The 13314-nt window shown below is 38.0% G+C and overlaps 3 protein-coding genes across 3 annotated transcripts in view; 1 reads left to right on the top strand and 2 right to left on the bottom strand.

The window, feature by feature from the left end:
* Nucleotides 1–3629, bottom strand: part of LOC142353449 (cleavage and polyadenylation specificity factor subunit 5-like) — a 44617-nt gene extending 40988 nt beyond the window's left edge. Inside the window, exons 1-3 of the mRNA XM_075405696.1 lie at nt 3462–3629; nt 3281–3391; nt 1638–1687 (exon numbers count right to left, since the gene is read on the bottom strand). Of these exons, the coding sequence (XP_075261811.1) occupies nt 1638–1687; nt 3281–3391; nt 3462–3601 (301 nt within the window). The 5' untranslated portion in view covers nt 3602–3629. The remainder of the gene's footprint in view (nt 1–1637; nt 1688–3280; nt 3392–3461) is intronic.
* Nucleotides 1812–3010, bottom strand: LOC142353451 (protein MEMO1-like). Its single transcript, XM_075405697.1, has one exon. It carries the CDS (start codon nt 2959–2961, stop codon nt 1999–2001), a length of 963 nt encoding a protein of 320 aa, XP_075261812.1. The 5' UTR covers nt 2962–3010; the 3' UTR covers nt 1812–1998.
* Nucleotides 3630–4387: 758 nt separating the features above from the next.
* The window catches only part of LOC142353448 (epidermal growth factor receptor kinase substrate 8-like), a 162747-nt gene continuing 153820 nt past the window's right edge, over nt 4388–13314 (top strand). Inside the window, exon 1 of the mRNA XM_075405693.1 lies at nt 4388–4415. The gene's annotated coding sequence lies outside the window, so the exon portion shown is untranslated. The remainder of the gene's footprint in view (nt 4416–13314) is intronic.

Genomic DNA, 13314 nt, shown 5'->3' with positions numbered 1-13314 from the left:
TTAATGAAAGGTCCCATTGGCCTTGAAGAAAAGAGCAATGGAACATAAATCAGGTTTTTAGTGAATAGCTCAGTTTTAACGGCTTCTCCCAAAGTTTGTTCTCCCAATGTTTGTTTTCTCCCAAAGTTTAATTTAAAGTTTGCTCTCTCCTATGGAAGCATAGAGGGAGGATACTTCCTATGGTAGTATGAATTAACCTGTTCATTAATCTCAGTTTATAGCTAATGGGTTTTGTGGACTTTGAAATTAATTGTTTTCAAAAGTGAAAACGTACTTTTAAACTTAGCACCATTGTTCTTTTGTCAACTTGTTACCTAGTCTTATTGAAAACCGCTCCCATAAAATTTTACTCAATACTTTTATGCTATTTAAACTTCATCTGATGCCATTTACCCTTTCATTTTGTTTTGTTTGATGCCATTTTGACTTTGTTATCACGTGTTTGTAGGAACACATTCAGCTTTGGTCGTAAGTAATGTTCGTTTTTGTCTTTCTCTTGTCTCCTAGTCTCAATAACGTCAGCTCTCACCGGCTCTCGAGTGGGAGATTGCCTCACTAACGACCGGTCCCATAGGCTTCCCAAGGAATTAACACAAGAGTCTATATATTATTTTTAATTCAAAGTTGCTTGTTACAATTTTGCTCCCTTCTACTCTTGTTCTCTTTGACTTGTTACGGAATTGCATTAAGGAGAGGTCCCATCTGCTTTGAAGTGAAGTACAGGCTGATTTGTTTAGTTTTATCTGACGCTATTCTGACTGTTTTTTAAAATAGATATTGGGTTGACTATACTTGGTGTTTCTGTTGTTTTGTTTTATCTCGTAATCTTATTAATGAGAGGTCTCGTCGGCTATTCAATGCGGGATTATTTAATTTTTTTAGTGGTTTGCGTTATTATTTTGGAACAGTAGGTGATTTTTGGAAGTTTTCCTTGTCCTCATTTGGTAGACAATTAAGCCTAAATTGTGGATGAGCGGTGCTGGAATACTGTGATCGACAGCACATTGCCGGGTCTCCTTGCTGTGTTTTTAGATATAATTTCTCTAAAATTATTTGTATATCTCGGATTTCATTGTTCTGGTCTTACTTTTCTTATTTGCAGCGTCCAATTTTTGTCAAAAAAAATTGAGAGAAGCAATTATACGTTCAAGGGCGTATTCTTCGTCAGGCAATCAAACCAAAGCTGCAATATTTTTCTTGGTTGGACTCGTTTCGCGTATTTATATTTGTAGAGATTATTATCAATTCAATTATCAACCCTTGATAACAATTTAGCTTCGAAAATTGAATTTCTGATCAACTATTCATTATGAATGAAAAACGTGATTCTCAAATTTTAAAATCAATGCTAAAGAGAAACGTGATATCGCAATGCTATTTTATTAAGTACAAGAATTGGCTGAATGCCCTTTCCCTACAGCCTTATTCTCAGTTATCTTGAGTTAGTTGAGAATAACTATCACTCTATGCCGATCGAGTTACAATCGTTCATTAAGCTCCGAAGTCCAGGTCGGTTCAACAAAGTTTTCATCATTCTTGACTAAAGTGGCACCTTGAGGTAGACAATTCTGAGTACATGTTGTTCCTTCATAAGATGTTGAATTCTTGATTCAATACTAATTTAGATTAGATCTTACCATTTTTAAACGGATTCTTAGCAGCTTCCTCGCTTTCTCTTTGAGCTTCCCTGAAACATATACCAGCTTATGACTTTTACGAATTGTTTTGCTTTCACCTTTTGAGTTGAATTGTTTTGAGTACCTTTTCGTCATCGTATGAATAGATTGCCTATGATCTAACACACAAAAATCTCTTATGAAAACATTTAAATTACTAAATATTTGTTACGTTACGCACTATTTTTTTTATTAAGTAAACGACAACGACAAAACTATTTATTAAAAAAGTTCAAAAAGCGCTTTAATTTGAAGATGCTGCTCTGAAAGTGAGCAGTTGTATTTTGCAGATATGAAGCACTAAAATTTATGATTCTTCTCTTTATCTTCCAAACGTTAATTTAGCTGCCGCGTAGCTGACAGAGCTCTCGTGTGGTTTTTTCACTGGCCCCGATTGCGCATAATGAAGAAATCGGAGATCCACTTTAGTACCATTGAGGTACTTCTCCTTTAGTTCTTCGACTGCTGCTAATAAGACTGCAATCGGATGGCGCCCACATATTGTGTTCTTCGTTCGCTGAATGTACTTTGAGAAACTGCTCATGTTAATCGATTCAATTATACCCATGCCTTCTCTGTCCAGTTTTTCGATCGATTTATGAATAGGTAGTCCCTCGTTCTTTTCGGGATGAGGAGTGTAACTGAATCTATCTCCCCAGTGACAGAAATCGGATGATATGATGAAGATGGTTCTGGGCTGAAGCAGGTAAGGCGCCAAAAGCTGGCCGTAGAATCTTTCCCGATCTTCTTTAAGAGCACCAACAAGGATAGGCACAACTTTCACCCGTTCCAAATTTCCCTCTCCACCGCTGTTTAGAACATGAGCTAGAAAAGGCAACTGCATTTCTATAGAATGTTCTTCGCGATCTACTTTAGTCGACATGACTCCAAAATGACCAGTTGAATTCAGTTCCGTGACAGTTTCAGTGTCGATGTGTAAATCTCCAACCGGAGTGCCGTAAAACTGGTGACTTGTCAAGGCGCAATTTTCAAGGTACATGCGATGAGAAGGGCCCAAAATGAACACGCGGTCGATTTCTCGAGCATCGATTTGACTGTAACCAAAGGCTGCCGTTGCCCCGCAATATACATATCCTGCGTGCGGAGAAATAATTGCCTTGAGTTTCCCGTCTGCATTTCGACTGCTCGTGGCTCCCGAGCTGGTTTGATTGCAAGTTTTATGTGCATTTTCGAGCCAGGAATTGAGCTCATGCTTCAGCTTGGGAGCCTCTTGGGTGTACCAAGACCCTGCCTTCTCAGCCACACGAGTTTTACTGCCTTTCATTCAACAACTGCAATACTGGACAGATTTAACCACCAATATTTAATACCAGCTGACTACTATTCTGTACTACTGACAGACTGTACTATTATGACAGAGAACTATTACAATATCGGATTATCTCAACACAATCCGCTCCGATTTTCAGATAACAAAAATAACGATGCACGAACAATTCTGCAAACTTTCCTACCAAAACTCATTATACTAATCTTTTAGTACTACGACGATGACGAAAAGATAAGCTCTCGCTCTCTTCCATTGTAGGCCTACGAGTAGCGACTACAAGGAAAAGGGCAATACTGACTTTTTTCTCACTTACACATGCATTTTTGCAGCCACCCACTTGCCATTCAGCAACATAGCACCAGGTGTATCATTAGTAGCGGGAACCAGCTCTTTTGTGGGTATCCCAGTTGGCTTGCGAATGACCCTATTCACAATCTTTTGTTACAATTGTTTTTTGTTTAGATATAAAGCTTGCTCTTCAATTAATTACTAACACAGGACTTTGCGAAATCATTTTTGAAGTGCAAAACTTTATCCAATGACCCCCATTTCCGCATCGATGACAGATGTAAGACGCTGGCGGGGTACTTGTTGATTCTTGCTGATCTGGCTTGGAAACTGATTCCATACTCATCTCGAAAACAGTTCCTCTAATGTCTGCATCTATTCTGTCCCCCCCCCCCCCAAGCTTAGTGGGCATATAAAATTTATGCTCCCAGGCGCACGCGGTATTTTCTACATAGCAACGTGCTATATAAACATAACCAACTAACGTCGGACGAATTGCTCTTTGACGACCGACGAACGGATCAATTTCTAAGAACCGCCCTTCACACCATAAGTATAAGTCTCCAAAAAGATTCTGTTAATCGCATACTTGGAGATTAGTGAGCTGAAAGGCTTTAAGAGCATTTAATGCCCGCTGAGCGCTACCTGTTTATCCCGTTTTTGAGGACGAAAATTCAAATTGGTCAGATGAAAAATTGGTCAAGCGAAAAACCGAATAAAAAGAACAACATGATTAATATAATTGCTAAAAATTTCGTTTGAGAGCACTTAACAATAATTTCCTAAAAAAAATGCTTGCTAAGTCATTTATGAGAGAACATTTTTACTACAATTCCGTGCTAATGATGGTAATAGATTTGTCAATGAAACATTTAATGAGACAAACATCTGCACGTGGCAAATCGGCTGCGACTGCTCAACGTGTAGAAACAACCGAACAATGTTTTAGTTAAGACGACAGGGACCAGGTCCCCACAGCCGTCGCTGAAAATCCCCAAAAACAACATCAGGCCACATTACAGCAGCTGAAGTCCGGCATCAACAACAGAGTTAAGGGGAGAGAGAGAGAGAGAGAGAGAGAGAGAGAGAGAGAGAGATTAGCCTAATTGTGAGTGTGAGAGTGATTAGCCTAATTGTTGTGATAAACTTATTAAATAGATAGTCTGTTCTGGGATAGCCGTTGTTATCCCCTAAATGTTTATCCTTGGTGCAAGTTCAATTGCCGCATGCGATTCGATCTTCACCCTGGTTTATCCGAAAAAGACTAAATCGTCACATCCTTGCCATACCCGGTTTGTGCTTCAATCAGAAAAAGAACAACAAACGGAAAACTGTTCAGTTCATACTCCGGAGATCTCTGCGACGTCGTACGGACATTATTATCTGGCACGATACGCTCAATAATTCGCTGACTCAACATAGAAGTAACAAGTTCACTCAGGTGTCGCCAGAAAGATTGAGAGTATATGGATGTCGAACAAGAACGCCAGAAGTCGTATTATGATCGCAGTAAGTATGGGCTGAGCTATAAAGTTGGCGAAGAAGTGTTAGTTTTCAACCCAAAGGTTAAAAAAGGAGAAACAAGAAAATTAACTTCTTTCTATAGAGGACCATACATAATTGTTGAAATTATAAACGATTTAAATTTCAAGGTAGAAGAAAAAAAGACGAGGAAAGCCATCAAGGTCCATTATGACCGACTGAAGCAATAAAAAACACGAGAAAAACCATTCAGGCCTGAGCCTCAGGCGAAACGAAAAACAACCATTAAGGAGCAGAAGAATAGCGATTTGAACAACTCAGACGATGGCGATATAATTGAAATAGTATCACCAACAGACAGTGAAAGCAATCTAAACACAGAAAATCAAGCGGAAGCTGAGGATGCTAACGATTCACTAAATGTTACAAATGAAACTTCTGAGAATGATGCTAAACAATCAGAGCAAGAAACCTCTAAAGGGCAAGAGAAGGCATAAACTGTTCCCGAGGGAAGAGGTGCAACTTCATCAAAAGCTACAGAGTACACTGAAAAAAAACCAGCAGAAACAAAATTTCCAAAACCAGAAAAAAAGCAACAGGAATCTAGTAGTAAAACAAAAAGTACTGAAGAAAAAATTAAAAGTAATCCCAAGGCAACAAAAATGACCACAAGGTCTAGCAGTCGATTAAAATCGGTGCCTAAGAGATTAAAAAATTACTTTACTGAGCAAGATGAGGAGTACTTTAGCAGCCAGGAAACTGATGATGTTTTTGTTTCAGGAAACTCCAGAAAGAAATAATGGAACCGAAAAGAAAGACGAGTTCGTCTGGAGCATCCTGTGGTTGAATATCACTATGTTTGTATCTGGCATTGCTAGCCATCTTTGCTTCTCCTTCATTTTGTATTAAATTATACGGCTATGATTTTGACAATATCGTATCAACAAAAATATTTTCTCTGGATCACAGTATAAACTGTTGTAACAAAATTCGAGTATCGAAAACAATAGAAGAAGGTAGTTTGATATATGCTGAGGTTCAGTCCGAGATAAAATTAAGATTTTGCATGTATGAAGAGGCATATACTGTGTCTGCACTTAAAAAGAGCAATGTATATGATGATGTTGACTTTATTACCAAAAACTCAAAACTCAAAAACACAAAAAAAAATTTACAACGAACAAAGGAAACTACTTATGCCGAGGAGCATAGTCAGAGCTTCATGAAAAAAATAATCGTGAAGGTGCTATGTGTGCTGAGCCTATAGAGTCGGTTTCACCTACAGGAGTAAAACTTATTGGAAATGTGATGATCAATGCAAAACTTTACATCGGAACAATTTGGGAAAAGCTGATACAAAGAAACCTCTTAAGCTTTAAGGATCCCCTAGGTTTCTCGAAAACTGTTTTTATCAAAACCACATATTTTGAAGACGACTTAGAAAACTATCTTTTTGAAAATCAAGGAGAGCAAACATGTCAAACGATCAAACATTTTAATAAGGAGGACCCTGTAAAAATTTTTGGTAACAACAAGACCACATTTATGAGCGGAAAAATTTTACACAAAAACAATTTGAAGATTTTGCATTAGAAATCTTAGAGGAAAAAGCAATTAGTTTGTGTGGACAGCAGGTGAAAACAACCGGATTTCCAGGTGTTTTTTACTCCGAGGAAAGTTCAGAACTGAAAACTGGTAATCTTAAAATAACGATTGAAATGTTTCTTTCAAGCGTTGTTGACACCTTAAATTTCGAACTTCTCAAGGAGAGAGAAATTTTTTTAATGAAAATTAGAACGCTCCAATGAGAGATTCAACGACTAAAAATTCAAACTACGATTCAAATATCAAAAAACATTGTTAATCCATCGGTAACACTCCTCGAGAAAGGAACTCACGTCGAAAGAGCAGGATCTGTGTTATATGTTCATAAATGTGCAAAGATGGTAGCAACAATAACTAAACTTCCTTTTTGCACAGAAGAAGTTCCTGTGTTGGTAGAGGAACAGAATTCTTCTTCTATTAGATATATGGACCCTATTACAAAAATTTTGTATCATAATTATACAATCGCTGCATGCAATCCGCTGTACCCAAATGTTGTGAAGTTAGAAGACGGCAGTTTTCAACAATATGGAGAAACGGTGAAGAAATTCAATCGTGAGATATATCAGTGGTCGACGAATAATAGCTTAAATGTAAGTGATGAAAACCTTCATCGCAGCCTTTTCGCCATATCAGACGTAAAACAGAGTCAAATTGCTCGAACAATTCGCCATAATAGTAAAGGAATTATCAGTCGGGAAGCATTCCGAGATTTGGATGGAAAATGCAGTCATGAAAGTTTTATTCATTGGAAAGCTCAGTTCCAAAAACAATTTTTTCTAACAAATGAAATAACAATTTTTCGTAACTTAAAAACTGAAAATTTATCCGTTTGGTTAAAAGCTAAGGACATTGCTGTGTCAGTCTTAACAGTCTACTTCATATTCCAAGTTGTGAAAAATTTTCCTAAATTGTTCGTCTATTTAGGATTAGTCATTAATAGAGCCTCCTGGCAACAACTGTTGCGGAATCTCGACCCTGTAACGGGAACACGTATGTGTAATCAACTACTCAAATTAATTAATGAGCGCCGAGAACAAAAGAAAATGATTGAAGAGAAAGAGTCCTTGAAAGATTCGGTTGTTTTTAAAAAAAACGAAAATGAGTTGTCTTGAGTTCAAGACCAAAAAAAATGAAAAATACTTGTCTTGAGTTCAGGACCAAATAAAAAATGAATGAAAATGACTTGTCCTGAGTTCAGGACGAAAAAAAAATGAAAATGACTTGTCTTGAGTTCAAGACCAAAAAAAAAATTAAAATGAGTTGTCTTGAGTTCAAGACCAACAAAATTGAAAAAGAGTTGTCTTGAGGTCAAGACCAATAAAAATAAGGGAAAAGTCTTGAGATCAAGACTGAAAACATTGAGAAACTTTAGAAGCAGAAATGGTTTCTTTTAAACATAGCAGGCAATGGGACCCCACAAATTGGTGAATATGTGTACTATATGACAGAGTTGTGGAAAGTTATTTCGGAGATTTCTCTGGGAGTGTACCGAGTGGAATCTTGTCTGTCACGGACTTGGAAGGTGTCTACACTAGCACTTCTGGCACCCGCCAATATTCGGTCCCGAGCTCTGCAGACTGAAGTGGAACTGCAAAACCAATGCGCGCAGTTAGAGAAAATGAAGAGTACAAACTCTTTACTCCAAAAGGATCTTGTCGAGCTTCGACAAAAACTGGACAAACATTGCGACAAAGCTAAAGAGGCAACAAAAGAAGCATTGGGAAAACTGAGCGCCGAGTGTGAGGCGCTAAGAGATAACCTAAAGGCGGCGGCAGCTAGAAATGCCAAACAAGAGCACTCAATCGACTTACTTAAGCAGGAGTTGGCCGATCCAAAAGTCAATACTGAAAAAAGAGCGAAGCCATGGAGAAAATGGAGAAAAAGAATGACCAATTGAGGTCAGATTTCAGCAGTTGGAAAACTAAAACCAGTACTTGGCGAGTGAGTGCCGAAGGAAAGACACTATAATTGATAGACAAAGGCATTCTTTGAAGAACGAGAAAGCCAAAACAAAGGACACAGAAAGGTGTTTATTCAAGACTCGGAATAAAAATGTATCGAATCGGCCTGCGACATTGTACGAGACTTGTTGGCAAAAAGTTCTGCTTCAAAAGATCAGATCGAAAAACACTACCACAAAATGAGCTTGTTGACGCACCCTGATGCTGGTGGAGATGAGGATTTTTTCAAGACCATTAATCGAGTATACCAAATACTGATGAACGATGGAGCTCGAGAAGCGTACAACAATTTTGGGCTGGACAAGGCAGTGAGTCATGAATGACGAAAACTGATACCTAAACTTTTGTTATGAAAAGTACAAAGTTTTTGTATTTTAAAACGTTCTTGCATCAAGAGCTGTAAAATTTGTTGTCTTTATGTGAGTGAGTCTTTATGTGAGTCAAATCAAAATAGTAGAAGCTGTATACAACTGTATCTCTTGTGGATTGAAGATGCACATGGAATGTGCTGGATTGGAAGAGGACGCCATAAAGGTGCTCTCAATTCTGATGAGTAATGTATTACTCCTGTGTAACGAATGCGTGAATAAAGGGAAGAAAGAACAAATCATCAAGAACTGCAAAAAAAGAAAGTGGAAAGAAAAATTGACAAACCAAACGGAAAATGAAGAGTACAAACTCTTTACTCCAAAAGGATCTTGTCGAGCTTCGACAAAAACTGGACAAACATTGCGACAAAGCTAAAGAGGCAACAAAAGAAGCATTGGGAAAACTGAGCGCCGAGTGTGAGGCGCTAAGAGATAACCTAAAGGCGGCGGCAGCTAGAAATGCCAAACAAGAGCACTCAATCGACTTACTTAAGCAGGAGTTGGCCGATCCAAAAGTCAATACTGAAAAAAGAGCGAAGCCATGGAGAAAATGGAGAAAAAGAATGACCAATTGAGGTCAGATTTCAGCAGTTGGAAAACTAAAACCAGTACTTGGCGAGTGAGTGCCGAAGGAAAGACACTATAATTGATAGACAAAGGCATTCTTTGAAGAACGAGAAAGCCAAAACAAAGGACACAGAAAGGTGTTTATTCAAGACTCGGAATAAAAATGTATCGAATCGGCCTGCGACATTGTACGAGACTTGTTGGCAAAAAGTTCTGCTTCAAAAGATCAGATCGAAAAACACTACCACAAAATGAGCTTGTTGACGCACCCTGATGCTGGTGGAGATGAGGATTTTTTCAAGACCATTAATCGAGTATACCAAATACTGATGAACGATGGAGCTCGAGAAGCGTACAACAATTTTGGGCTGGACAAGGCAGTGAGTCATGAATGACGAAAACTGATACCTAAACTTTTGTTATGAAAAGTACAAAGTTTTTGTATTTTAAAACGTTCATGCATCAAGAGCTGTAAAATTTGTTGTCTTTATGTGAGTGAGTGGCACACTCTATTCTTTTTGAGAGTGGGGCAGTGTGAGTGTCACACGTATGTAAAAAAAGGTGTACTAAAAACCTTGGGTTTCAAGGTCAAAGAATTAATTTAAATTTTAATTTATTACTTGATTAATGACTGACACAGTCTTGATAGGTGTTGAAAGATTGAAACAGACAAAGCTCGGGCTTCGAGCAATACTAACAATTGTGACATATCAGTATTTACTTGGTTAATTTACTACGGTGATAGAACCGATATTGGGTACGGACAAAACTGAGGATAAAACTCATTCATTGAACAATAAACCTACCTTCAGAGTTAATCACTCAATTAGATCTTCATTTATTTGAAACCATTCTCTTCTGCTTTTATCTACTCATTAATTAAACTTCAATCCTTGTATTTTAAACAAGTACCACACTCAATTATGAAAGATAAAACATATTGAGCACGGGCGGCTGCCATAGATCTTTTTGTCGTTTGGCAATCAGATACAAGGGGTCGTCCATTGCACCCATGAAGGTGCTCCAGATATTTGGGATCATATCAAAACCTCAAGAACCCAAGGTTTCCAATTAGCAAAAATTGTTCGTGAAATTCTGCCGAAGCAAAAATCAATTGATCCTGAAATCCTGACAGAGTATCTTCAGTTGCATCAGAAACCTCTGTACAAACTTCGAACGTTAGCAGCTGTGAAGAGAGTCAACGATAAATTGAATCGCTTTGCCAAAAAAAAGTCTATCAAAAGTTCGTCGGGAAAAATTATTTCGCGACCAAAAAAAGCACTAAGAGCAAATAACTCTTGGTTCTCAGTTTATCATTTGATATAGCTTGAATACTCATCTTGTGCTACTTCGGAACGGTTTGAGTACCTCGGCCTTAGTATCACGTGCTGAGTTTATAGGCTGAAGTATTGTGGGGCAAAATGTCTCGCAACTCCAAAGGGAAATGCAAAACATGTAAAAGTCAAATCAAAATAGTAGAAGCTGTATACAACTGTATCTCTTGTGGATTGAAGATGCACATGGAATGTGCTGGATTGGAAGAGGACGCCATAAAGGTGCTCTCAATTCTGATGAGTAATGTATTACTCCTGTGTAACGAATGCGTGAATAAAGGGAAGAAAGAACAAATCATCAAGAACTGCAAAAAAAAGAAAGTGGAAAGAAAAATTGACAAACCAAACGGAAAATGAAGAGTACAAACTCTTTACTCCAAAAGGATCTTGTCGAGCTTCGACAAAAACTGGACAAACATTGCGACAAAGCTAAAGAGGCAACAAAAGAAGCATTGGGAAAACTGAGCGCCGAGTGTGAGGCGCTAAGAGATAACCTAAAGGCGGCGGCAGCTAGAAATGCCAAACAAGAGCACTCAATCGACTTACTTAAGCAGAAGTTGGCCGATCCAAAAGTCAATACTGAAAAAAGAGCGAAGCCATGGAGAAAATGGAGAAAAAGAATGACCAATTGAGGTCAGATTTCAGCAGTTGGAAAACTAAAACCAGTACTTGGCGAGTGAGTGCCGAAGGAAAGACACTATAATTGATAGACAAAGGCATTCTTTGAAGAACGAGAAAGCCAAAACAAAGGACACAGAAAGGTGTTTATTCAAGACTCGGAATAAAAATGTATCGAATCGGCCTGCGACATTGTACGAGACTTGTTGGCAAAAAGTTCTGCTTCAAAAGATCAGATCGAAAAACACTACCACAAAATGAGCTTGTTGACGCACCCTGATGCTGGTGGAGATGAGGATTTTTTCAAGACCATTAATCGAGTATACCAAATACTGATGAACGATGGAGCTTGAGAAGCGTACAACAATTTTGGGCTGGACAAGGCAGTGAGTCATGAATGACGAAAACTGATACCTAAACTTTTGTTATGAAAAGTACAAAGTTTTTGTATTTTAAAACGTTCATGCATCAAGAGCTGTAAAATTTGTTGTCTTTATGTGAGTGAGTGGCACACTCTATTCTTTTTGAGAGTGGGGCAGTGTGAGTGTCACACGTATGTAAAAAAAGGTGTACTAAAAACCTTGGGTTTCAAGGTCAAAGAATTAATTTAAATTTTAATTTATTACTTGATTAATGACTGACACAGTCTTGATAGGTGTTGAAAGATTGAAACAGACAAAGCTCGGGCTTCGAGCAATACTAACAATTGTGACATATCAGTATTTACTTGGTTAATTTACTACGGTGATAGAACCGATATTGGGTACGGACAAAACTGAGGATAAAACTCATTCATTGAACAATAAACCTACCTTCAGAGTTAATCACTCAATTAGATCTTCATTTTTTTGAAACCATTCTCTTCTGCTTTTATCTACTCATTAATTAAACTTCAATCCTTGTATTTTAAACAAGTACCACACTCAATTATGAAAGATAAAACATATTGAGCACGGGCGGCTGCTATAGATCTTTTTGTCGTTTGGCAATCAGATACAAGGGGTCGTCCATTGCACCCATGAAGGTGCTCCAGATATTTGGGATCATATCAAAACCTCAAGAACCCAAAGGTTTCCAATTAGCAAAAATTGTTCGTGAAATTCTGCCGAAGCAAAAATCAATTGATCCTGAAATCCTGACAGAGTATCTTCAGTTGCATCAGAAACCTCTGTACAAACTTCGAACGTTAGCAGCTGTGAAGAGAGTCAACGATAAATTGAATCGCTTTGCCAAAAAAAAGTCTATCAAAAGTTCGTCGGGAAAAATTATTTCGCGACCAAAAAAAGCACTAAGAGCAAATAACTCTTGGTTCTCAGTTTATCATTTGATATAGCTTGAAAACTCATCTTGTGCTACTTCGGAACGGTTTGAGTACCTCGGCCTTAGTATCACGTGCTGAGTTTATAGGCTGAAGTATTGTGGGGCAAAATGTCTCGCAACTCCAAAGGGAAATGCAAAACATGTAAAAGTCAAATCAAAATAGTAGAAGCTGTATACAACTGTATCTCTTGTGGATTGAAGATGCACATGGAATGTGCTGGATTGGAAGAGGACGCCATAAAGGTGCTCTCAATTCTGATGAGTAATGTATTACTCCTGTGTAACGAATGCGTGAATAAAGGGAAGAAAGAACAAATCATCAAGAACTGCAAAAAAAGAAAGTGGAAAGAAAAATTGACGACAAACCAAACGGAAGCCTGAAAAAGATGAAGAATTCCCTAATCAAACAGATCGATTAGAAAATTGAAGCTGCTCTTGCAGGCAGCGATGCGAAGACTGAGAAATCCATGGAGAAAATCCTTGAATAGAAGATAGTTAAAAGAGTTGTGAATGTGCAGAAAACGTCTGACGAACAGAAATAAGTACAGCACAATATCTTGAAAACCTTCAGAGTTCAAGGAATTCCAGAAGACCTGGAAAAGATAAGAACTTGATTTCACTAAATGAGAACATAAAAGATATATTAGATTTAAATGAAGTCAACACGACGTTTGAAAACGTGAGAAGACTTGGAAGGTTTGATAAAGAACGCTTGAAGCCAAGAAGCGTTCTTGTAACTGTTCCCAACTGTTGGGACACACGGAGGATTTTAGCTGAAGCTAGAAAAAAATGGAAACTACT

The sequence above is a fragment of the Convolutriloba macropyga genome, chromosome 14, assembly GCF_964194025.1.
Source record: "Convolutriloba macropyga chromosome 14, txConMacr16.3, whole genome shotgun sequence".
Lineage (NCBI taxonomy): Eukaryota > Metazoa > Xenacoelomorpha > Acoela > Convolutidae > Convolutriloba > Convolutriloba macropyga.
This window is presented reverse-complemented; position numbering and strand designations above follow the sequence as displayed.

Excerpts from the sequence above, each read along its gene's own strand:
- LOC142353451 (XM_075405697.1), bottom strand. The coding sequence starts at position 2,961 with ATGAAAGGCAGTAAAACTCGTGTGGCTGAGAAGGCAGGGTCTTGGTAC.